This window comes from Ciconia boyciana, chromosome 11 (assembly GCF_034638445.1).
Source record: "Ciconia boyciana chromosome 11, ASM3463844v1, whole genome shotgun sequence".
Classification (NCBI taxonomy): Eukaryota; Metazoa; Chordata; class Aves; order Ciconiiformes; family Ciconiidae; genus Ciconia; species Ciconia boyciana.
In genome coordinates, this window is record NC_132944.1 from 14,798,079 (window position 1) to 14,823,070 (window position 24,992).

At 39.4% G+C, this 24,992-nt stretch overlaps 1 protein-coding gene across 1 annotated transcript in view; it reads right to left on the reverse strand.

Moving 5' to 3' along the window:
• Window positions 1-208: 208 nt before the first annotated feature.
• TAFA1 (TAFA chemokine like family member 1) overlaps window positions 209-24,992 on the reverse strand; it is a 225,986-nt gene continuing 201,202 nt past the window's right edge. The window contains exons 3-4 of the mRNA XM_072876090.1: window positions 5,039-5,163; window positions 209-226 (exon numbers count right to left, since the gene is read on the reverse strand). Of these exons, the coding sequence (XP_072732191.1) occupies window positions 209-226; window positions 5,039-5,163 (143 nt within the window). The remainder of the gene's footprint in view (window positions 227-5,038; window positions 5,164-24,992) is intronic.

Here is a 24,992-nt window from a genome sequence, read left to right on the forward strand (position 1 = left end):
TTTATTTTCAGCTGTCAAAAATCAGGGGCATTATTTCCACTGAATACTTTCTTTCACACAGTAAAGCCACTGTTGTTATCTGGTAAACAGTCAAAGTGCAAATAAGAAATCCATTTGGCTTGTAAATGCTGAGATGGTTTTAAACTTTCAAGACTTTGTCCTCATAAATCAGCGGGGCTTTCACTGTCTCCATGCAGACGGTGCTCTGTTAGGTCCTCGGGTGGATCTGCAGTAAGAAAGTGCAAAAGAGTCAGTTATGTAAAATATGTTACGAGAGGAAAGAAAGACCCAGGCTTCGTGGCACCTTGCCCTGCTCGTGATATAGCTGAGTTTAAATTGCAATATTTTGGGGGGCTCTTTTCTCTCAGGGCTGCAGAGATTTATGGATGTGCTAGAGGCAGACCCTGAGCGAGCTCCTGCCTATGCCTTGGGAGCTCCTAGATGTGCATCGACCACCTGGGCTGGTGGTGCAGGAGATGCCAGGACAGCTTTGGGCATGGGGCCGTGCTCACCCCATCCTTCCACCCCCGCTCTTCTCAGAGTGATGCTAGTAGCTTCTGCTAGACAAGGACATGCAGATGGATCCATCTTTCAGGTTCATTTGGACCCCCCACCAACCCACTTACCCAAAGAAGGGCAGGATAGGAGTGAGTGGCTATATAATAGACTGGAAAGCCTGACCGACTTCATCTACTCACCTCGGGTGAGATAACACAGCCTGCAACAGACGGTAAAACCATCGCTCTTTATGACTAACACCACAATTGATCTGAGTGAGCACACTAATGGCTTGAAGAGGAAACACCACCGCCCAGAGGTTTTTTTAGGAAGCTGAAATAAGAACGACTGACCAGAAGCAAAAATAGCTCTCCCGAGGAGAGACTTTGTTTCTTTCCTGCACTGATACACACAGATGAATGGCACAAGGGGTCCGACCCTTTGCTAGACGACTAGGTCAGCAATGAAACTCAAATTGACTTGAGTACAAGCACGCTCGGGCATTAAATCAGGGCTACAAATTATTAGCTAAGCACTAGGTGATATGAAATGCAGCACTAAGTCTTATAGCAGAGATATTTACAATTTTGTGCTCTACTGCTTTGAACTGACCTCTTAATTACAGAGACTGTTATCACAAAAATAGAGGGGTTTCTTTACTGCTCTAAACAAAAACTTAATCTGGAAATCATCTGACATATTAACCTAGTTGGACAGCTTAAAAAAAAGAAAAGAAAACTCTGGGTTCATTGACCATTTTCTTCCTTCCCCCAGTTCCCATTTTCTGCTCTCCTGATTTGCCACTGACAAGTGACCCTGCTGGGTTTTCTCTCTCGGGGATGAATACCTCCCTTTCTCGTTTGTACACTGCCTGAAGAATTTGTGTGGTTGGTGTAGGAGCAGGGAATGACAAGGGACCATGGTGCCAAGCGGCTGTGGGCACCTCAGGTGCTATTTGCTGCAGCATGAGATGAGCAGTGGCTGCTAAGAAATGTGATGCTCAGATCCCTCAGGGCACCATTTATGGTCTGCATTTCTCTGATGGCAAAATGTACGGTAAACCAAGTGTTAGTCTGGAAACTGGTGGGCTGTAAGGGAGGGCGCAGGCTGTGAAGCTGGAGAGATGCTCCAAGCTGAGCTGCTCTGCCAGTCCCCAGGTGCTAAATGCTTTAATTTCCTTCCTCCACAGTATCAGCAGAAAAACAGCTTGTTGAAGTATTTAGAGGGCTAGTACATGAATGCCAGGTGTTATTAGTGTGAATTACATAAAAAGGGCATTTTCCAGTGCAGTGTGCGCATGAGCCTGGGCAGAAAGCCCTGGGGAGGAGCACTGTGCTCCTCAAGGGCCCTGCAAAGCGGTGCACAGAAAATTGTGTGTAGACGCCAACCAGATGTCAAGAGCTCAGATGAGAGGCCACAAAACATGGGATGCATGAAGAGTTTTCACGTTTTTCAGCAGCTCTGGTTCTCATGGACATTTATGTGCCCTTGTGGGCACCATCTCCCAGCATCCAGACTGAGACTGTGCTCTTGCATTTCCCCTGGTGCCAGTTGCTCTGCTGAAATGTAATGATGTGATCTCCAGCCCGGTCCTAGTACAGCTCCAAAAGCCCCACCTTTTTAAGGAAAGCATTGAAACGTATGTTCTTAAAAAAAAAAAGGAGTGAATAGGGATTTAAAAAAGCATTGAAACTGCTCCAAAAATTGAATTACAAAATGATTTCTTTCCAGTGTTTGTCACCTGCTCTGACCATCAATAGAAAACAAATCGATTTACAGAGGCTGTGAGCTTTATATCTTTGGCTTTAACAAGTTAATTAGTGAGCTATGCTAAAGGACTAAACACAGGAATAAATGCATTAAAGGAAGGAATGGAGGATGTGCTGGCAAAGCCTTCACTGGATCTGTTGTCCACCTTCTTCTGATGCTAATCAGTATTAATCATTTCTGAGAACCAACCACGAAGTAATACACTACACTGTAAAATTACATATATTGTGTATATACATGTATTCATATATATACATACATACACACGTGCTTATATGTGATTTACTGTGGGCCTTGAAGAACATACTAATAGGTATTTTAATCCCGCGAGTCATAAATGTGAATGTTTTCCTTGTCAGGACAGCAGCTGCCTAACGTAAATGTATTTAGCGTAAGGAAAAGCCTTCATTAAAACAGTTTACAGTTTACAGTCTATAGCGACTTGCTCTAGCTTTTTGGCTAATCACCACAGATATATCTAGGATGTTGACTGATTTGTCTTGTTTCTTCTGCTTTCTCAACTTCCCTAACTACATAAATTAGACACACATGGCCCAATCTTGCAGCCTGGATTGGGGTCAGTACAGATTATAGTGTAATCTCTTTCTCTGATGCCATTTGAAATGACAAAACAAAGAAAAAAATGCCTGTTTCAGAATCTGATTGCTTCTCTTATTTTATATTTATGTTGCTAGACTTGACACTGCAGTACCGATTCAAGCAAAGTTTCGGGGATTATGAAGTAGAATTTTTGCTTAGAAAATGCAAGAGACAGTTGCTAAGCACATCATGTCATGTTGCCTTTGTCAATTGGGTTCTGTAATGATATTTTAAAGCAACAAAGCAAAATTCTACTGGAAGCAGCACCATAAGGTACTCCCCTCACAAGCTAATTAAAATAACTCCTGTGGGTAAATGAAGAAATATTTTTTCAGTTATGAGCACTCACTCTGTAAGTATTTAATTTAAATTAAATACAATAACGCATACTGAATAGATTGGACCATACATCTGCATATTAATGAAACTGCTAAATTTCTAGCAATCATTTCTAGATGCAGTCTATCACCTAAAACTAGTTTGTATGATGAGGGTTGGGGAAGTTAAGAGCAGGACAATTTCACAGAAAAAAGCAAATGCAATTCCTAAATTATATAATTTGCAGACAGAGTGCAGAAGTACTGAATTATTGTAATTTAGCGAGAGTATAACATACTTCTTCATGTTGCTTATTACTTCTTTAATATAACTTTCTTCCATTTTAATTCCCCAATTCAGTGAGAAAAATGTTGCCTCACCGAAAAGGATATTTAATTGCACTGCAAGGCACATACATTAGGACACAATCTTCCAGTGGTGTTTCAGTGTGGAGAGATCAGTTGTGGGCACAGAGCGTTTGCAGCAACAATGATGCTGCAGGAAGAAATTGAAGCAAAGAATCACAGTTCTCTCCATGCTTTCTCCTTTGCCTGGGGGATGACAAAGAGATAATAATCCTGTTTTCAGGGACCACTTACTCCCTTCTGCAAAGAAAAACTCTGAAATTAGTACCCTCGTAATTTAATGTGGTGGTGAGATTAGCCATGCCGGAAGCACCGTTCAAGAAACTAGGGTTGCAATACAAATCGTTCCTCCTGGGGTAAATCACATGCAGGGAAAGAAAAGAATTCGTATGTCATGGGGATCAGTTGGGGTAAAATCTCCTTCTTCAACAAAAGGCCTAGAAGACATGAAAAATGACTAGAGTTAGGACTGTAGAAAAAGGAAGAAGTCAGGAAATCATGACACTAAGCTTCATATTCCTGTGAATTAGTAGCTGGGTATGAGTGTAGAACTTCTTAATAAACAGGGAAAAATTTCTTAAAAATTTGCTTTTTTTCATTTAGCAGTTTTCAAAAGTTATTTTCCACTTCACTGAAAAACAACATTTATTCATTTAAAAAAATATTTTGAGTTGACAACCATATAATTTTCTTGGAAAAATACTCAATAGTGGTATGAAAATAATTTAATTAAAATTGTTGAATACAGGTATAGGTGGCAGTTTTAAGAAAATGGTTGTGAAATAATTGCCAGTGCAAAAGAAAAGCTAGAATCTGTTTTTGAAAAACACTTTTTTTTTCAAAAGGTAATCTCATAGTGGGAGAAGTTTAGCCAGCTTGTTTACGTTCTCTCTCTTTGCAGCTGTATCTCTGCATTTTCCAAGCAATGCATGGTGAAAGTTGTTACCTGTTGGCCTACGTTACCTGAATCTCCAGCATCTCAAGAGTATGTCACTAACAGGTGCATGGGGCTAGACCTGCCCTGAAGTAAGACCTGAGATGCAGATAGTGAGTTGAGTCTTCAGCACTGTTTCATGCTACAAAGCAGCTGTACAGCTGCTAATACAGATGTGGCCTGGAACAGCCAAGGAATGGATGTAGGATCCAGCAGATCCCTTTGATCTAATATTCTTCCCTTTAGCCACCAGAAAGGGACTCAGTGATGTGCACTAGGTTTTTTTTCTGAGGTGCCAACGTCTGTAAGAAAGTGACCTGGCGATTCAGCAGCTCCAACCTGCTGGTTATTAAGCCTGGACCCAGCTGAGCAGCCTGAATCCATCTGAATTTTCACTAAATTATGGCCAGAAGTGTTGGGTGGCTGGGGAGGTATGCAGTGATCTTTAAGACTTTTACAGCAGACATGATGATGGAAAAGATATGGGTGAGCAATCATTAGTGACTCCCTTTCCTATTAAGACCTCCTGGGTATAGACAGAAAGACAACTTACTCTGGTGGTCTTGATTTTATTGCCAGTCGCACACATCCATCCAGAATTATCAGGCAACGTCTTACATTCCTCTCCTTCTAGGCAGGGCTCCATCTCACACCACCATTTCCCAATCACTATTGAAGCTAAAAGAGAAAAGATAATGTTCACAACTATGTTATAATGAAAAATCTAATTAAATAATGTCTCAAGGGTCTAACTGCATTTAAGAGGCAGAGTGTCCCTTCTAAACCCTTCAATTGAAATTTAGTTGCAAGGATTTCACATTTAATTACTCGTTTTGCATCCTATATTCTCTAAGACAGTACACTGCTTGCCATAGCTTCCTTATACATGAGATCTGGTCTACTCTCATGCTGTGATGGTGGGGAATGCTGTGATGGCAGCAGCAGTGCTTCAGACCAAAGGACCATCCACCCTAACAGCCCGTCTTCACGAGTGGTCAATCTGATCTTTATGGACATATATAAGAACAAGGCAAGTCAAAACAGATTTTCCTCTGAATATTCTCCAGGTCTTCAGGACTTGTGGCTCAGGGTACTCCAGAATAAACAGTGTCTGCTTTGCTTTCAATACCTACAGCTGGCTTTTTCTTCCACAAATCTGTGTGGAATTTTTTGAACCCATGTAGACTTTTAGCCTTCACAGTATCCCATGGCAGGGACCATCACAACTAAAAATAGAAGGTAAGATAATACTGAACAGCAGCAGAAGTTCAGTTTGTTGAAACATGATTATGAATTTTATAGAAACCATATTATCTCTAGCAGTAACTTTTAATTCCCAAATATTTAACGTTGTAAATAATGACAGTGTTTGGATCTTGTAGTTTGAATTTAATTGGCACATATGTTTGCAACCTTGAGTGTACCTTAATGAAGTTTCTTGCCTGGGAATTGGTATCTGTCTATAAACTTAACTGTATCTTAATGACATTTTTTGTCTGGGGACTTTGATAAACTTTAGCTAACCTTGCAAACTGTGACTAGTTGGCGCATGAGTGGCTCTGTCTGTGGTTTGTTTTCCCTGGCAAGAATTAATTTCATGGTTGCCCTCATGAAGCCTAACTGTTAAAGCTTCTCACACACTCACTCAAATAGAGATGCTTAACCCATTCATATCACCCCACATAGCTGCTTCAAACCCATAAAATACCTTTGAAGCAGCAGACTACCCTGTATCACACCATTCAGTTCTAGAAAATGCCCTGTTGTGCATGCATTGATTTAAGGACATTTCAGAGTTTATAATTAAAGTCTTGATTTAATTTTTATCTAGTTGTAATCTGTTTACGCTCACAAAATCCTAAGGAAACACCCAAAGACATATCTGCAGCTGCTGCTAATGTCCATCCCCTTAATTCACAGCTACACAGATGAAGCAACAACTCCCTTTTTCTCTAATCTCTAATATATGACCAACCCACACTGAAGAATAAATGCACCAAACCCACAGATACTCCTAGACTAAAAAGTGTGTATCACTACTCCATTTCATCATGCAAGAGGAAGCTCTGCATGGCACAGAGACCAGGATACTGTGGAAGAGAGAGACTCAGCAAGGGACAAAAGAAGGACTCTGGCATTTTCAGTAACACTTGAACTGCATTCTTGGTTTTGGGTTAGGAGAGGTGGGCACTAGGTGACCACAGCTTCAAATTACGTATCATCAGCATTATCTACAGAGCGTTATACCCATCACACTATCTTACCAGACCTGCTGTTGTCCCACTTAAGCAGCTGACTTTATTGCTCCAATCCTAATTTACCAGGAATGGTTCCCCTTTTGATCTAGCTCTGAAAGGAAAACTACCTTTTCATAAGACCGTTCCAATTTAGCATTTTGTTTTCCGGTGCGGTCCATGAAGAATGAACCACTGCCAAGACAGTCAACCCTCAGCCACTTTGAACTCTTCTGGCAGCCTCATGTAATTACCTCTTCTCCTTAATGCTCCCTGACTTTCTGATCCAGCTTCTGTTGTTGCAGACTAACAAACAACACACACACACACACACACACAGATGCAAGCATGAAGGTGTGTAATACTATAAATGTATATTTACAAAGGGGAGACTTAAGTACATGTGCTTACACCCAAACTGAGCCAAATACCATATTCTTTAGGTAAGAAAGTAACAGAGAGAAATCATTTAGATTGGTTAAATGAACACAAAGGTATGTCATGTGCCCAGAAAGGAAGCTGGTTTTTTATGTAAACTGGTAGTAAACTCCGGGAAATAAAAATGGTTAATATAGAGTGGGAAAGCCTGTAAAGAAGGTCAAGTATACATTCATTAAATTTCATTTTAATTTCCTTTAAAGTGCAATTAAGACTTCCCTTGGAAAGGTGAGATCTTTGTTCCTCAGATAAGCTGGACAAACCAGCCCCTGCCACTTGTTGAGGTGCATGGTTGATCTGAGTGGCACATGGTCAAGATATTTGGTGGGCCATGCTGGAGTGCGTCCAAGTATAGCCCACTTTAGTGCAAAATAAACCAGAATGAGAAGCAATATTTCTGGGCCAGCTAATTAACTCTAATGGGAAGCTACCACAATTCAGGAGTCCAGGTTAGTATCTCTAAAACAGGCCTTCACTTTGTACGTAATTATACCAGCAGAGTTGCTGAATAACTGTCCCAACAGGGATCTGGTTTTCACCTGCTGAGTTTACTTGAAACACAGGGAGAAACACCTTGGGTTTCAAAGCTCCTTTGGTCTGGAAGAAGAGTTGAATAAGTTGGAGCAAGTGAGCTAAGCTTAGAATAGTTTTGAGTAGAATAGAATAGAATAGTTCAGTTGGAAGGGTCCTACAATGATCATCTAGCTCTCTATGTTGTCTTGCCTATTTCTTCTCACAGCTTATACGTCATTTTTATCATGTAATATATCATTTCTCCATATGTACAACACACACACACACAAAAACCCCAAACCCTTTACACCTGTGCTTGCAAGGAAGATTAATGAAGCTATTCACACACCATTTTCAGAAGGGTATCATTAATGCTGCTAACAGTGGAGAAAAGAGATATCTGCCCTTGCTATGCATGAAAAGGCACATGAGGGCTGAATCTGCGCTCTAATAATAGATTGTGCAGTGGGCAAACTGAAAAACCATATCCTGCTAAATAGTGGCCTTCACAGCAATCATCAGAGCAGAGCATCCTCAGAATACGTGAGAAGAATCCTGTGATATGGAATCAAAAGCGATGACTGTAATTATTTACTAGTAGCAGTGCTGTAGCATTAAATAACCATGGAGAAGGAGCCTATGGTGCTAGGTACTAAAACCCACAAAGCTGAACGCCCTGGCCTAGGGAGTTTACAATGTAAAACTGAGATATGAGATGAATACAGACTGAGAGGCAGCATGGAGAAGCAATGATGTTGTTCATAGCAGTTAAAATGCTCTAACTGCTTATTGATGCTGTTAAATACAGCCCAAGTATTTGGATATTGACCTTGAAAAATAATCAAATGCAAAGTCAGTGCTGAACCTTAATGTCAACTGATTCATGTAATAGTGTGCACAATTTAGTGTGTGTGTGTATATATATATACACACACACATATATATATATGTATATATATATATATATAAATTTGTGATCACAGTGAAGTTACAATCACAAGGTAGCCCACCCAAGGGTCCAGCAGTCCCTACCCAGTATAGCTGGGCTGGAGGCAAGGCTCCTTTTATAAAGGGGGAAACTAAGGCCATGTGCAGATGAAAAGCTCCTATTTGTCTCTAATATGTAAGTGGGCAAAATCCTTTGTAAGTCTGAAGCACTACAAAGCTCATTGTGGTCTAGTCCTCAGCACCGTGCTGTGGCAGGGGCGTCCAGAGCCGACTGAAAATTATTTCCTTTGAGTCTTGAGTTTAGAGGTTTTATCTTCTAAGAGCCTTTTAAACTTTAGGACCAGTTGTCCTTCTTGGGCACTGCTGATCCTTTGAGGTCTACTTGATTTTAAAGTTTTGCACCTCCAGCTCTGTTCAAAGAGGCAGGATAAAAACTTTAAAATTAGTCAGTGTGCTGTGTTTGAGATGATTAGGTATACCTGCATGGGGAGGGGGGGAAAAGCTTCCCTGGGGAATGCAATGCAGCTTGTCTATGTTTAGGTTATGTCACTCTGAGATGTGCTGAAGCGATCATGTGAGAGAGCGAATTGTTAAAGCTAAGGTGCTTTCCCTCGGGGCGGTTTGCATTCGAGATCTCCCAGATCCTGAGGAACCTGAGCTTCTCGGTGACCTGAACTGCTAATTCTGGATGAGAATTACAGACTCCCATTAGTCACCAGGCATCACAGTCACAGGCTGTGATGTGCTCACATCATGCTGAATTAGATGCCTGTAACATTTTGGCGTGGTTTTCATCGTGTTCTTCTCACTGTCTGGGGAATACATGAAGCATGGAGATTTTCATGCAAGGCTGATTTGACTGAGACAGATACCCTCAGCCATGGGAAAAGAAAAAGGATATGATATAAAAGAGCCTTGACTACTCCTGCTTTGTTTGTGTTTTGTTTGGTTTTTTGTGTTCCCCAGCTCCTGCTAGTGTAAATAAAGGATTGCTTATATCTGAGTTCTTTTCAAGAAAATGCCTCTTTTATAAGAATATTAAATTCTAAACGTATAAGTAATGGAGCTGCTGAGAAAAGCAACTTTCTTCAGAAAATTCTCGAGATTTTTTTCTAGTCCAGTTCACACTGTTTTTTTTTAATCTTTGTTTGCAAAGCTATAGAAAATTTTTGATCAAAATATTTAACTTTTGATGTATTTAGTCTGCATGGATTAACAGTCAAAAAAGCATTTGGTTGAAATGGCATTTGCTGATCATGTGTACCAAACAGAGAAATAAACTACAGATAAGAGATCCGGGAATCAGACTGAATATAGGGAAAGAGCAAGAGAATAGCTTATATTTGCTAGTGTTTACACAATTCTATTGCATTTTAAAATGCCCATAATGCCCGAAGTTTTAGGTGGCTGCAAGGGAACTTCCAGCTTAGATTGAATTCAGCGGGCTTCAGCCTGCAAAGTTCATAAGAACCTTTGTAGGTTGCATAAGGGTAGTGACTGCTTTTTGACTTGTTCTTGTGCATCATCTGGAGCACAAAGTTTTGATGCATGAAGAGAGCTGGCTGTGGATGTTTTCGCCTTGAATTTCAGTAACAAATTGTTCTATTACGTGACAGTAAAAATGCACTGAACACCTTCAGATATCTACACCTAAACTGAGATCAAATCAACATGGAAATGCTAACCAATCCATCATCTTCCTCTTGTATCAAGCAACATTTGGAAAAAAAATACACAATCCATTTGATTAAAACTTCCTTACTTGTTGAAACTCCTGAATTTGTTATGTTTCATGTTTTTCAGTCTTCAAGTTCTTGCATTAAACTGAAGCTACTTGGTTGTTCAAAGCAGCGACTAAGTGCCCTCTTACAGGTGATTAGCAGGGCATGGGCAGAGGGTGGTCTGGGAGAAAATGTGCACACATGGCCCAGAGACGCGCAGGGACTTGCTCGTGTCATGTTTGCTACTCCGGTGTGTATTAAAAATGCAAAGACTTTTTTTGCAGATGGAATTCTCCTTTAACTTTTCTGCATTTGTATTTAGGAGATTGTTTTAACAACGTGACAAACTATATATGACAATAAGTATAAAGGCATTATATTTAACAATGTAACAATATGACAATACTCACAGAGTAATATATAACTTTAATTCATGTTTATGGAAGACCCTGAAACATGAAACAGAGCAAAGTATCGCCATGCATTTTTCAACAGTTTAGAGGGAACATGCTATGTATTAAAATGTTCCAAGATTGCTTCTGCATTTGCCATTATAAAGCCACAGCAGCTCTCTCTTTTTTGCCTGTGATAAAGTGTACACATTTTGTTTATATAGAAATAGAATACAAAGGAATAGAGATATTAGATTGCACTTCCTCCTGATCATAGGTATCATGTTACTCCGAGGAATAAGAAACAGAGTTCATTTTCAAAACCAGTATGACACTCATTGCAGGATGGGAAATTTTTTACTGTAAGTATAAAGCATTCCATTTTAATCTAGTTTCCACCAGAGAAGATTGATATAAATAAAATTTAAATAGAGAACACATTTCACAGATGCCAGCAGTGAAAAAGACTTTGTCAGCTTAATGAAAAGATATCAATTTTCTCCACTTTATTCAATAAATTGTGAGTCATTTTCTAAATGGATTAGATTAAAGGAAAGTTCAAACTCCCCATGAGAGACTCTTGCACTGGTGGAGACTTCTGGCAATGGCAATAGCACAGAGGTAGGTAAAATGTTTCAGGTTGTTTTGTTTTGTTTTTTTTAAAAAAAAAACTGCTATAAACTAGAATAGGAGAATCTGTAACCCTGTGCTCACCTATTCCTTATAAAACAAAATCTTGGAGAATTGAATGAGACATGTAGTTTCTCTTACTTTATTGGGATGTCATGGGGTGCGGAATGAATTACGGGGGTGGGAACACACTTTCTAGGAAGATGAGAAAAACAGAGTGAAAGAAAGTCATATGAATGGTTATGTATTTCATAAACAGACTGAGATACCATTTACTTCAGGAGTTGTAAAGCAGTAGTCCGATAAGTTAAAGAATACAAATCTGAAACAAAAGATTTTAGGTTGAATAATGCTGTCTAAGAGAAATACAGGATGTTTCCTACAGGGAGTCCATCAAACCATCTGCTTTAATTCAATCTTACTCAATTTTAGAAGTACCAATCTAATGCTCACGCAGTGTAATACTTTGCAGACTTTGATAACAGACCTCTCATAACTCTGGGAAAACTGACATTTCTCCAGTTTAAAATACAAGCACAGTGCAATCACTTTGGCAAGTGATGTCTCATATCTCCTAATTGCCTCAGATCCAGTCTTGCTGAGTTAATTTAATATTTTTCAATTGTAGTAAACATTAAAAAGAGATCATCATATTAAGTTTTTTTCTTTTAGAACTTTCTCATCTTTGCAATATTCTCCAGGTTTTTGAACAATGTTTTATTAATTCACTGGCAGAAACTTTAGAGAGAATTGAAGTTTGTTGTTTTTTTTTTTTCCATCCAGAATTCTTGATTTTTCATTGCAATATATTCAGCAGCCAGAGTAGGATATTTTTAAGAGTGTAATATGTGCCTGAACAACCCTGTGGGATGCACTAAAATATACCCATAAAATATGAAAGGGCAGATTAGACGCAAAGAATCCATGAACAATTTCTGTTTAAGATCTGTGTAAACCAGCACAAACGGTGCTAATTCGACAGCATGAGAAGACTCACAAGTGAAAAACCACTTACGTTGCCATTTTCTAGCAGTTGGCATACTGTTAGGTAAATTGGAAAAAATGACATAAGCATGTTGTATACTTCCCTCCTAACAATATGACTAATAGAGATGGTGTTGGCTAATGGCCTGAGAATCAGAAATTCCCAAGGCTTGTTTAATCCCAGCTCTGCTTCTGACTTCCTCTATTACTATAGGTAAATCACCTTCTTGCTATACCAATTTTCCATTTTGATTTTATTAACTTAAGAGGATGAGTTATTTTTGCCTTGTTTCCTTGTATGTTCCCCTCTGTCTTTACTGACCTGTTAAGCTTCAACACTGTAGTGCAGCATTTTGGGACTGACCTTTTTTCTGCATTTGTACAACTAGAAGAATGGTGTCTTGGACTGAGTCTGGGCTTCCTAGGTACTATGATAATAAATAATAACATTAAAATTATATGAAGTCTGTGTGCTGCCAGAAGGTTTTTAAGCACATGCCTGACTTTCAACTGAATAGAGATGGTCTGTTAAAGAGCAGATTTCATACAAAATAGCTTAGATCTTGAAAAGGAATTTCTAGCCCTCAATGCTGTTCAGCCTGGGAGGGTCCAATGCTGCAGCTTTCTCATTTTTCCATGTCCCTCTCTTTGCACCTTTGGAAACAAATGTTGCTTAGACATATGGCTGAGGGACATCCATAACTGAAGTAGGACCACGATTTCTCATGGGTGGCACCTTCATGGTGAGTGAACGTGCATCTTGACTTCCCTGAGTGCATTAAAAATGACAGTACTCAAGTCCTCTGAGTACTTATAAAGCGTGTACAGCTGTTCAGAGGTAAAAAACTGTTTTCTTAGCTAGGTACACAGATGAAAACATCCAGATTTTTAGGGAGCGCTGTAGGATTTGCATAATTATCTTCTGAGTCAGGTAGATCTCGGAGATATCAGCAGCACTGAGTACAGGCCAATGAAAAGCAATCAAAATTTTTCTTGGGCCCTCTAGTTGAACTTGTGAGATCTTTTCAAAGTCTCAGGTTTTAAGGTAATAAAAAAATTAAGACACCAGAAGCTGTCAGGCTTGGAGGCCAATGGGTTGTAGCACTCCTTCCCAGAGATTTCAGAATGTCCCAGGTCAGTCGAATTGTGCTTAGCAGCTTGCTCTCAGCCCCCATATGGTTCTCATTTGCTAATACTGTACTCAAAAGGCATCATTGGCTTTTTAAATTTTTCCACATTCCACTGAGCTCAGCCATGTCCAATGCTTGACTTTTTTTCTCTGACAGTTATGGATCATAGTTGATATTATAACTGAACCTTCACTGCATTATTTATCTGGAAACTTGATTTCTACAATGAAAGGCAGAGCAAGCCTTGACAAAACAGGTTTTTGCAGATATCTGTGGCAGAGAGAAAGGCCATGAAATGATCAAATAAACCATGTATGATAAACTTGTCTCCCCAAAAGTGCATAGTGTATTCTACGACCTTCCAGAGTGCTGGATTTATATTTATATATATATAAGTGCAGAGCCTTATATTTTTTCTTGGAAATTCTTGAATTCCTGCACAGCAACGTGCATCTAAGGCAAGTGCTGAGCCACCCACCTTTATTTATAATTTTATGTGTGTGAGTTTATTGGTGTTTGACATAACCTCATTGCAAAGACAGTGGGTCATTTGAGAGCAACCTGCTGACACTAATGAGTGCTAATGAGACTAATGAAAACATGAAATGTTCACATGCAGGGAGCTGAAATGAATGCAGGTGACTGAGGATCCCCTCCCAACCTGTATGGGGAAAACTGATCTTTTGTAGGTAAGGGAAACCCATTGCTGCTATTTATTACTGAAGTTTGGAACTGAATCCATCCCTTGCTGCAGAACAAAGCTGAGAACAGGCTGCTAAAATATTTGTGCAGTGTAGCAGTGTTATTTACACCCTATATGAACTGCTTCTAGATAGCCTAGTGAAAGCTTAACCTTATTGTTATATATTTAATGAAATGCCAACGAACTGCAGCATAATTATACATTTTTGGAAAGACAATAGGAAGCTGCTTATAAATATTCACACACATGTTTCAGACCAGGGTTGAGGACTGGTGTGCCATCAAAGAAGAAAAATGTTTCCATGCAATGTTAATTTTTCATTAATAATAATTCATTAATAAAGTAAATGAATGAGTGGAAATGTAGAGAGAGAAGAGCCAGGCTGTGAGATGAGGATAAGGGAGGTACACAGAGGTTTGTGGGTGGCCTTTCAATGCTATGCCTCTGGTGGCTGCAGGGACGCTAAGTCATATATATATATATGATATATGATATATATCATATATATATGATTATGACATATATATGATATATGACATATATATATATATATATGATATATGAGAGATATATATATGATATACACAATGAGCTGCTGTGGTCCTGATGCTGCTGTGGAGATGTTTGCTCACACAACCAGCATTGCTGGGAAATGACTGTGTTGAACTGAAGATATAAGTGCTATGACTTTGTCCCTCATGATGGTGGAAGTGAGCACCCAAGAGGAACAATTATTGGTTTCTAATGCAAAAACAGGCAAAGAGCTGTGTTTAGGGTCTGATCCAACAGTTACAGGAAAAAAATCCTCCTTAGTTTTTGCACGCTTTGGATCAAATCTGGTGTCTGTAAAAGTTGCCGTTTGCTCAAAGGTGAATCCCCTGTGCTGCATGGGGCCAGGCTTAGCGAGGTGGAAGGGAAAAGCTGCAATATGGGCTCCGAAGGGTGAAAGTCTATTATGAAATTTTGACTGAATGAGGTGCCAGAAACATAGCTTAGCAGCAAAGCACTCTATGAAAGAACACTGAGAATGAATAAATTATATAACTGTAATGCATTTATAAGGCATAACAAAGCATGCATAATATATTGGATAGTTATCAGTTATGAAATTAAATTCTGGTGTACTGCTTGGGATATAAATTGTGTAGTATTTGTGTCTTGTTATTTCCAGTCCACAGAGAAGATTCCTGTAAATAAATAAGGAATATTCTTCCCTTGAATCTGCAGAAATTAGTAACACGTAATGTAATTATGTGTTATTAGTCAATGAAAAACACCTTTTTTCAGCCTTCTGTATGTTTTTCCAGGGGAAATTTTTTTTTTTTTTTAATGTAAGCTATTATATTGTCACTGTTTTTGTCTGTGAAAAATACTATGTTCTCTGTGCTTTAAAGACCTACGGCTGAATCTCTAAGCTTAGAAAATGCTGAAATATGTGGCTGGGGTTCCAGGTGTCTCTCTGTAATAGTGAGGACTCTCAGGTGGGTACATGCTGCTGAAGAAAGCATGTGAGGATGGGAGAAGTGGCAAAAGAACTGAAAGCCCAATGATCAGAGATCGGTGTGAGCAGTAAAAGGGTGATGTTTCTCCTAAAATCTGGGTATCAAGGAATTTTTGGAAAAAAGAGACTGCTAAGAGGTGTGAGGTACATGAAGCCATCTGCTATCCTTAAAAAGGATGGAAAGAGGATAATAATCAGAGCTGGAAAATTCCTGAATCAAAACACTCCTTAATTTTGAGCTTGTTATAAGAATCTAATGTCCTAAAAGGGTCTGAATATCACCGCTAGTCTGAGACTCTTGCTGGGTCGAGTGGTAATAGCAGATTCAGCAATACATTGGCATGTGTGATTAAATACAGGTTTCAGCCATCACTTTAGTGACTCAGGTTTGCAATTTTATAGGAGAACCCTTGCTTGAGGTATCATCCTTTTGGACAGGTTGACCCCACCATGGGAGGATGGGGTTGGGTGCAAGCAGCTGTTTGCTGGCATCGTCACGGTGGCAGGATGTGGCTCTGGAGGGACCTTCTTGTTCTCCCCAGTCCCACCCATGCAAGCACCTGCTGGTGTGGTCATATTTACGTCCAAAACACCCACCATCACATGTCTTTGTCCTGTCTAGTAGCAGCAAAGCTGCCTAACCGGTCCATAGCTGGTGATTAAAACACTTTTTTCAAGTAGTTGAAGTTCATCTGTGCTTGACTTAATGTCTCATAATCCATTCTTGGTACAGTCTCTTTCCCCCGAGATGTTCTGCCTCTTGTGTCCTGCACCCTAATAAAATATGTGCAAATCTATTATCCAATGGACACATATGCAGAAGAACAACAGCCTTCATTAGTTGCCTGTTGGCATGTGGCTGGTTGATTTTCAGAGTAAAGTGATGTGGGTCAAAGCCCTGATGAGTGTAACCCATGGATGACCCAGGTTGCTCTGGGAAAGGATGGGAGCAGCCCTTTGCTATTGTCTGTAGCTACCAGCTATTTTCAGACCATATCAACTACAGAAATACGTTTATGGCAGACTGGTTTATAGCTGGTGGAGTGTTATTTAACCCCCCACCAACCAACCAACTCACACTGCAAACTAGGGTCAGGTGCCCTGTGCTCTCATTGTAGGGATGATTCAATTTGAAATGATAAGCTAAGGGAGGTTTTATTGTCCTAATGATGGTACTACGAACTTGCATGTGGTGTGCCACTTTATGCACAGTGTTACCAAAAGGCAGAGCTTGCAAATTTCTTTAGGAGGTAGTTCAGTTAACTTGCAATTATCTCTGCTGTGAAAAGACGATATGGTCCAAATTCTCTTCCATGAATTGGGGATTGCTGAGGTATAAATAATACACCTATAGAGCACTTAAATCTCCACAGTCCAGCTCTCAAAATTTATCTCAGAAGGGCACAGTTTAAAATCTGTGTGGAGGAAGCTGTTTTCAAAGGTTAAGTTAAATGAGCCAACTGCCACTCCACAAGGTAATTACTAATTTATTAAAAGTGTTGTATTCATTCAAATCTCTTTGTTCTGTGATGTAAGACAAGTCTAATTTTGTTTTAGATTAAAGGAACGTTTGGTTTTTGTAAACAAATCCCTAGCTAGTATTACAAATTACATCACGCATAATCTTGACATGATAGATTTGGAGATATTTCAGTGCAACAATGCCAGTGCAATCGGAACAAGAACTGCGAGCCTGAACAAAAATTGATGAATGGAGCACACAATACTTTGTATCTCATATCATAGCTTAATTACTGCTTCAATATGCATGGAATAAGAGAAGTAACTCAATTATAAAAGCTTATCAGCAAGACTTAAAAACAGTGAAATTCATGAGTGGATATTAAACTGACCTTAACTGACAAGCTTTTCTTTGAAATTATGTTTTCCTTCAGTGCTCATAATGCTTATTTACTCTGAAACATTTTACAGAGCTTATTTACAGAAACATTTACAGATTCTGTTAATGGGCACTTGAATTTTCATAGCTGTGTTAGTATTGGCACAGTTCATGTTTTTTTTGCCTCCATTCATTTTAACTCTGAGTTGTATTATTTTAAAAGATGAAAATTCACTACCATTTATAGTGGGTTTTTTCCCTCTTTTTTACCTTGAAAGAGTCCCTAGATTGCACTTCTAGGTAAGTCTTTACTACAAATAATTTATGTGATGACCTTACTCTGTTGTCCTTAGAGTAAATAATCCTGAATTTATACAAGAATCATTATTTCCCATGTAATGCACAAGATATGCTCTTGAAAAAATAACCAGATAGAAGGAACTGTGAGTCTTAGACTCCAGATACTCCAGGAATCTTGTGCACACTCCAGTCAGATGATTCTTAGCTATGAAGCCATAAGCTCCATTCTCATCACTACAAATAGGAGTTTAACATTTTATTTTTCACAAACATCTGTCCTTGTTCTACTTGAGCTCATTAATGCTCATACAAAATGAATGTAAAAGGAGCCTGAGCATGCCCAGTGCAAGTTCTTTTACAAATCTGAGCATGAATTAGCGTAAAATGTTTTGCAGAATACGTTCAGCTCTGCCAGTTGCAAAATGTATGCAAGCAGAAGCCCTCCAAAGATTAATAGCTAAACAAAGATACTGAGAATTGCTACAGTTACTAGCAAACTGAACAGGAAGTTGTTTTAGATAAAATTTTATAGTACTCCTTTTTCATCTTTTTAAAGCGCTTTAAAGCAGCACAAGGTTGAAATAGCTGGATTTTCTTTCTAAATAGTCACCTCCACAAATACTTGAAAGTTAAAAGTAGATCAAATAGGAAAGATAATTGGCTAGTGAATCCCCTAATTCTGGGCGTTACTTTGCAGTCCTCAGGCTAGTAAGATTTCCGATTTTCTGCTTTAGCAGTGATCACTGATGGAAAAGAAGACGGATGAAAAAGAGAAGCAGGTGAGTGGACAAGTGTTGGGAAAACTGTAAAGGCTGGATACATGGAGCTAATCTGAACTGTCATTCCGCACAGAGGTGAGTCCATCTTTACGAGTGCTTCGATTTTATCAACCATCACGAGTTCACAGTCTGAGGCTTTACAGCAGGAGCACCTCCTGGTCTATCTTGCACAACCACAAACTGACTTTACCAAGTTCTCAAGAATCCACGTGTCCACCTCCAGAAGCTCCTTAAACACAGGACAGTTAAGAAAAAAGCACATGGTGAAGGGGATCATCATTGGACATCTCTTTCTATTTAATCAGTTTAATTATCCATTGCCCAAATTCTGCAGAAGCACTTCTGTCCTTATTGGCACCTACCGTTTATAATGTGCAGTGTCCTTGACAGCCAGACATGACCATGTGCACAGAGACTGGGACTCAAAAGATGGGAATGTCTACAAAGAGAGTCTTCACCTTACCAACCAACGTTGCAAAACTAAGAAATCCGAAGTTGAAGCTTCCTCCTATCTGGAAAAGAATTTCCAGAAAAGTTTATCCAGGGAAGTTTTTGCTATCCTGCTGCTGCCATTTTTTTATTTAATTTTATTTTTTGCCTGTCCTCACGTATAAGAAATCCCCTTGCACTATTCAGGTTGATCTGCCATACAGTTGAAGGATTGATATTCTTTCCAGTACCACTTACAGTATCTGACTTCTCATTCAATCAATCGATCTGTGTGAGTGATTTCTTGTTTCACTTGCTCCAGGCTTCTCGTCAGTATCTCTCTCTCCCCTTCTGCTCATTAATTCATTCTCCATACCTGTGATCTCAAAGTCAAGGCTGGAAACTGATGGCCTCTCCCATAAGACATTGAGCATGGGTAATTAGATGGTCACATACTTGATTGTGTGTCACATTTAGTACAAACACTTTAAGACAGAAATGTTGTTATTTCACTTTAAACTTTAGGTGCTGATTTTTTTTTTTTTTGCTGCTACCTAGGTATAATGCTCTTACCCTGGACCTTGTGATGACAGGCAGCAGAAATGGCTTTGTTACAGAAGGCAGTCTTCAGAGTTTTCTAATTTAACTGTCAGTGAAGGTAGAATATGATAATTTATTATGAGCACCTTTTGCATGGGCTTCCTCAAATGTTTATAAACTCATTTAAATAATTAATACAGGACTTTTAATAAACTGTTTATATTCACAAAAAGAATGTAATTTGCAGGAAGGACTGTTCAGGTGCTAGATAGACCACAGATAGATAGATAGATAGACACACATGAATTAAAAATAATGGCTTGTATCTAAAGTTTATATGACCTTTTTACAAGTTGTCTAAGGTTGCTTTCTTGGGGTAAAAAAGTGTTTCTATTGGGCTGGTTAAGCTATGCACTGCACGGACTATTTTAGGAAGGAAAAAAGAACGACCTTCTGTTAGCTTGGGGCTTGTCAAGACCAAGGTTTATCCAAAGAAACAAAATACATTATCTTAATTAAGTATGTCAACATAAGCCTCCTTTTTTCTTTCCTTCCCCCCCCTTTTTTTTTTTTTGGGCAATTGTGGCTGCATACTATTCTCAGGAAAGCGAAAACAGTTTTTCATTCATTGGGACAATTTACATTTATCACTGCAGCAGGTCATTATTTAATCAAGCATAAGCTATCTAAACGAGCCTGCGACCATCCTAATATGGTTAATAACAATAAAATGTATTAACAAAAGCAATTACTTCACAGGAATCCCACCAGCTAGGGCTTTCCCAGGCTGCCTGGGCAGCAGCGATTTCCTCCCTCTGCCTGTGAAGCCAAGTTGAGCACATGGCTCTCGTAGGACACTTGCAAGGATGTCAGATTCAGGCTACTGCGGGTGAAAGGGGAGCAGCGCTCTCTGTCTCAGTGTTCTCCCATGTATCCCTTTCTATCAGGTTGTGGGGTATTGAGCTTGTGCTGAGGCGAAGAGCCTGCCTCCCCGAGCTGAGCACGTACCCTGGCATAGCAGGGCTGTACAGGCTGCAGGGCAAAGCGTCTCTGCTAGTGCTGGGCAGGCTCTCGCTCTTGTCCTCAGAAACCAGCCTGGACCTGATACTTGACTTCTGCCCTACATCCATATAGCACTGAAAAAACTATTGTTTCCTGCCCTTCTCTAGTTAATAAGCAATTGCTATTGCTGGTTCAAGGCAAGTCTGTCAATATGTGTGTGGGAAAGGTTACCTTTTGCCCCGGTATCATTTATCCTCTTCAAGGTTAACTTCAACCTTTCCATGAACCACCTAAGTGCAAGCAGGTGCACACAGCTCGTTCTGAAGCAGAAGCTGTTGCAGGTCCATGAGCTCCTGCATGAGTACTGGGTCTCCCTTATTCTGAGTGCCGTCCCTTTGAGACGCCAACTAATTTCACTGCTCCGGGCACTGTGAACTCAAAGTCATATCACGGAGCCAAACTTTTCACACAGAAATAGCAGGTGGAGAGGAGGCTTTTTTTTTTTCTCTTTTTTTTCTTACCTCATCTATATAAACACAAAAACTCCCCTCCACCACATTTAGAAAGGCAATCACAGATATTTCACATATCAAACAGATCCACGCTTATCTTGTAACTTCTGGTGTCTTAAAACTCAGGGGTACTATGTTCTGCAAACAGCTCCTCTTTGCTGTGCCAGTGTGAACCACTAGCAATCTCCAGCTCCAGCCCTGGAGAGAGCTTTAGCAACTAAACCAAGGTGGATAGCAGGGAAGGAGAGGAAAGTATGCAAATTTCACCAGGCACACTATAATTACTAATTCATAGCAGAACAGATCACAGTATTTCACGCTTATCCCATATAATTCAGTCACAGCAGTATTCATTTTACTATTAATTTTAATAGAATAATTACCTTTATAAAGAAGAAAGAAACTACCGTTAGAGGGTCAGATCCTCAGGTGGGGAAGATATGGTGATTTAAGCTAGTTTGATGAATTTTGTAATCTTCCTTTTCCTTCCTTTGAAAAGGAAGTCAGTAATTGACTAGTTGCCAGACTTACAGAGATAATCTATGCTAAATGAAGCAAAATAAGAAGAAATGGTAAAGCAAAGAAATGCAAACACTTAAAAGTAAAATTTACATATCTGCATTTGAATGTTTATGTACATGTGTGCCTGGCAGACACGTGCGCACACATACACACAAGTGTCTAAACAGCCAGTTCCCAGTTCATTCCCAATGCTGTCTGGCAGGAGAAACAGTTCCCATAGTGACACACATTGCTGAATTTATAATGTTATGTGTCCAGAATCAGCTCTGCAAAATGGCAAGGAGTTTGGGATTCCAGTAACATCCTTTTTGAGTATTAGCAGAGAGAAGGGTTTAGATTATGAGCTGTAAAAATGACCTACAAAATAAGGAACAGACAGCTATATTATTATCTCAAGAGCCCAGAGAGATATGCAAACCACTTAAAAATTTTGCTCTTGGTCACCAGAAACTTTTCATACAGATACTTTATAACCTGCAGCTGTCATAGTTCATATATTCTGAGAATAAGTTTAGACCTTACCCCCTGCCATTTGCTGCCCTCACATCCATTCTGCCTTTTTTCCTGTTTTCCCTGACATTTTCCTTTCCTCGTACTTTCCTTCATTTTCCTGTCCAGGCTCAGAGGAGCAGCTCCAGCAGATCTGCCTTTTGCACAAGCTGGTGTGGCAGAGGCAAGATAACAGGAGGCAGAGCTGCTGGGCAGCTTCTGCATCTGCCTCTTGTCTTTAACCAGCTTCAGCTGCTGTAATTTAGATACTTCAAGGAGCTGCATTATATTAAAATGAATTGCTTTGAGAATTACTACTGAGATTAATTGAATTTATGGCCCCATCCAGGAGTATATGCCCTCTTGTTGTGATTAAGATAATCCATTGCTTAAAACAGAAGCTAAAATACATGTCAATTTTGTCAGTCAGCAGTGCTGTCATTGAAGTTTTTTACCTCCATAAAAAATAAAAGGATTTCAAGATAATTGTTACCTTTCTCTCTGCTAAGGTTTCATATTCAACTATTTTATTTCAGGGTTCTGTTTAAATTGAAACTACTACAGCATTATATGCAAAGAGAAATCAATCTCAGAGGGGGAAAAAAGAAGAACCAAATATAGATTAAAAAGCTGCCTCTCCAAAGATTTTGAAATATGAGAAGCCTGGCTCTGCATGTAAGATTAATGACAGCTACCTGTGTGATGAATAGTTCAGCTCAAATCAGGGGAAAGTTTTACCCTAAGTATCTGCTGTTCCGAATGTTGAAACCCTAATATCAGCCAGCCATACAGCAGGGGCACACGGCTTCCTTATTCTCCCGGACTGCACAATGAAGTGAACAACAAAGAGAAATAATACATATGCTTATAATCAACCCACATCACTTTATAACAAAAAGGTAATTTCTCTCCCTGGATATCTTTTTTTCATTATTTTTATACGTAGTAATATATCGGCTTTGTTCGCTTCTTATTAAGAAATGTAGATATGGCACTGGTGACAGAGACTTGTCTCACATAGAGGCTTATGAATAGAGCTATTCTCGTACTTTAAATTGTAAGTATTTTTTTGAAGAATGGACAAAATGAATATTCAGTCACTGTGCATTCAGGGGCTCAATTCGTGGCCAGGGAGCATTCAAGACTTCAATTCTCTGTTGGGAGCTCATGGGGAGCCCTTCCCGCTCTGCCTCGCAAGGAGCACCAGTCCTGGCCAGGGAAATGCAGAATGTCTTCTGCAAAGAAGTGTCTTTAGTGGCTGATGTGCTTCAAGATTTTGTATTTTAATATGAATGAATTATTCAAACTGTGTCAGCATTTGTTCATTAAAAAGCAGGTAGAAATAGGCAAACTAGGACAGCTTTTCACCTGCAAAAGCTTTTGTAGTAACGAGGAGGCTCATGCTGCAGCGAAGTCGGTGCATCATCGTGCCGTAGAAGTTTCTTGTGTCTTTTTAACACCGCCACTGCAAGGATCTCAAAGCAGTTTCCAAGCTTTTCCTTAACGCAATAAAGCTCTGCCAAGGTGGAATGGAAAGTATTGGATCCCTGGATCACTATGGATTGTACAAGCTGCCTCAAAGGACGTGGGCAGAAATGGTAAAAATACCCACTCTCCTTCAGTGGAAATACTGGGTTATATTTGTGTCCTCTTTGCTGGAGAGAGAGGTTAGTGGCAAGTTCCCTTCCACTTTAGGTGGGCAGTGGAATAAAGAGGCACTCATGAATTCTTTAGGAATGGACATAACATTTTATATAGCTATAAAAATAAGTTTTTTGTAATACTAAAAAAACCTGAACCAAGAGAGAGCTCTCAATGTACACATGTAAATTTATTATTACTCTTTGGAAGGAAACTCTTCAAAAGCTAACGAGTTATGTAAACTTACTTTTTTAAGTCATTGTATTTGCTATTACTTTCAAATGGAATGAGTCTGAGAACATGAATTGTACTCTTGTTAATGCTTTTTGGTTTAGATTGTAATTTTTAATTTAGAAAACCACTGAGGACAAGTAATTTAGGTGCCCAAATGTGGAATTTAGATGACTCACTGGAAACCCTCAGTCTTTGAAAGTGAAGTCCTGCTGAAAGAGATGGGCAATAGGGACACACCTTTGCAACATCATCTCCCCCTGCAGAGATGCCTGGTTATATCACAGTGAAGCTAAATCCCGGCAGCATTTCGGTGAGACCTTGCTAAACTCTGATGAAACGAAGGGGAGTCAGATCAGCTCCACAAAGACAATATAACTACCTATTTACTATCTCTAAGGATATTAACCTGTGACCAATCTCTCAGCATAGCACACTGCATTACATTTTTGTTCTGCAAAGGTAGAGTAACAAGTGGGACCATCAGAAACGGCCACAGACGCATCTCCTGTCATTTTTAAGAATACTTAAAGAATACTTTAAGAATACTAGATTTGTAATAAGTCAGCCATACTGTATGCAAAAGAGGGTCTAAATGTACTGGAATAAGATTGAAGACTTGACATGTAAATTGCAAGGCTGAAATTTTGATGCATTTTTACATGCCTGCTGTTATGGCTATGTGGACAGATGAAGGACAGGAATGAGGAATTGAAGTATTCACCTTCTGATGATGGCTTGCAAAGGCAAAAAGAGAAATTGTTATTTATAGGGATGTTGAGCATATCTTTATAAAATGTGCTTGCTTATCATTCAAGACAAAGATCTGGAAATCTCCTGATTTTGCTGAAAATGTTGGAAGGTGTGTGCACATAGGTGGAGGGGTTTCACATTCATATTGTATTTCCAGTGATGCAGTATAAAGAACTTTCCACTTGCAGCATGTTATACAGTTTTCCTGCAGCCATAATCTGTTAGTTCTGCTGGCCATGAAATTAATGGCAAAGTTTTCCTCAGAAGCTGAAGCT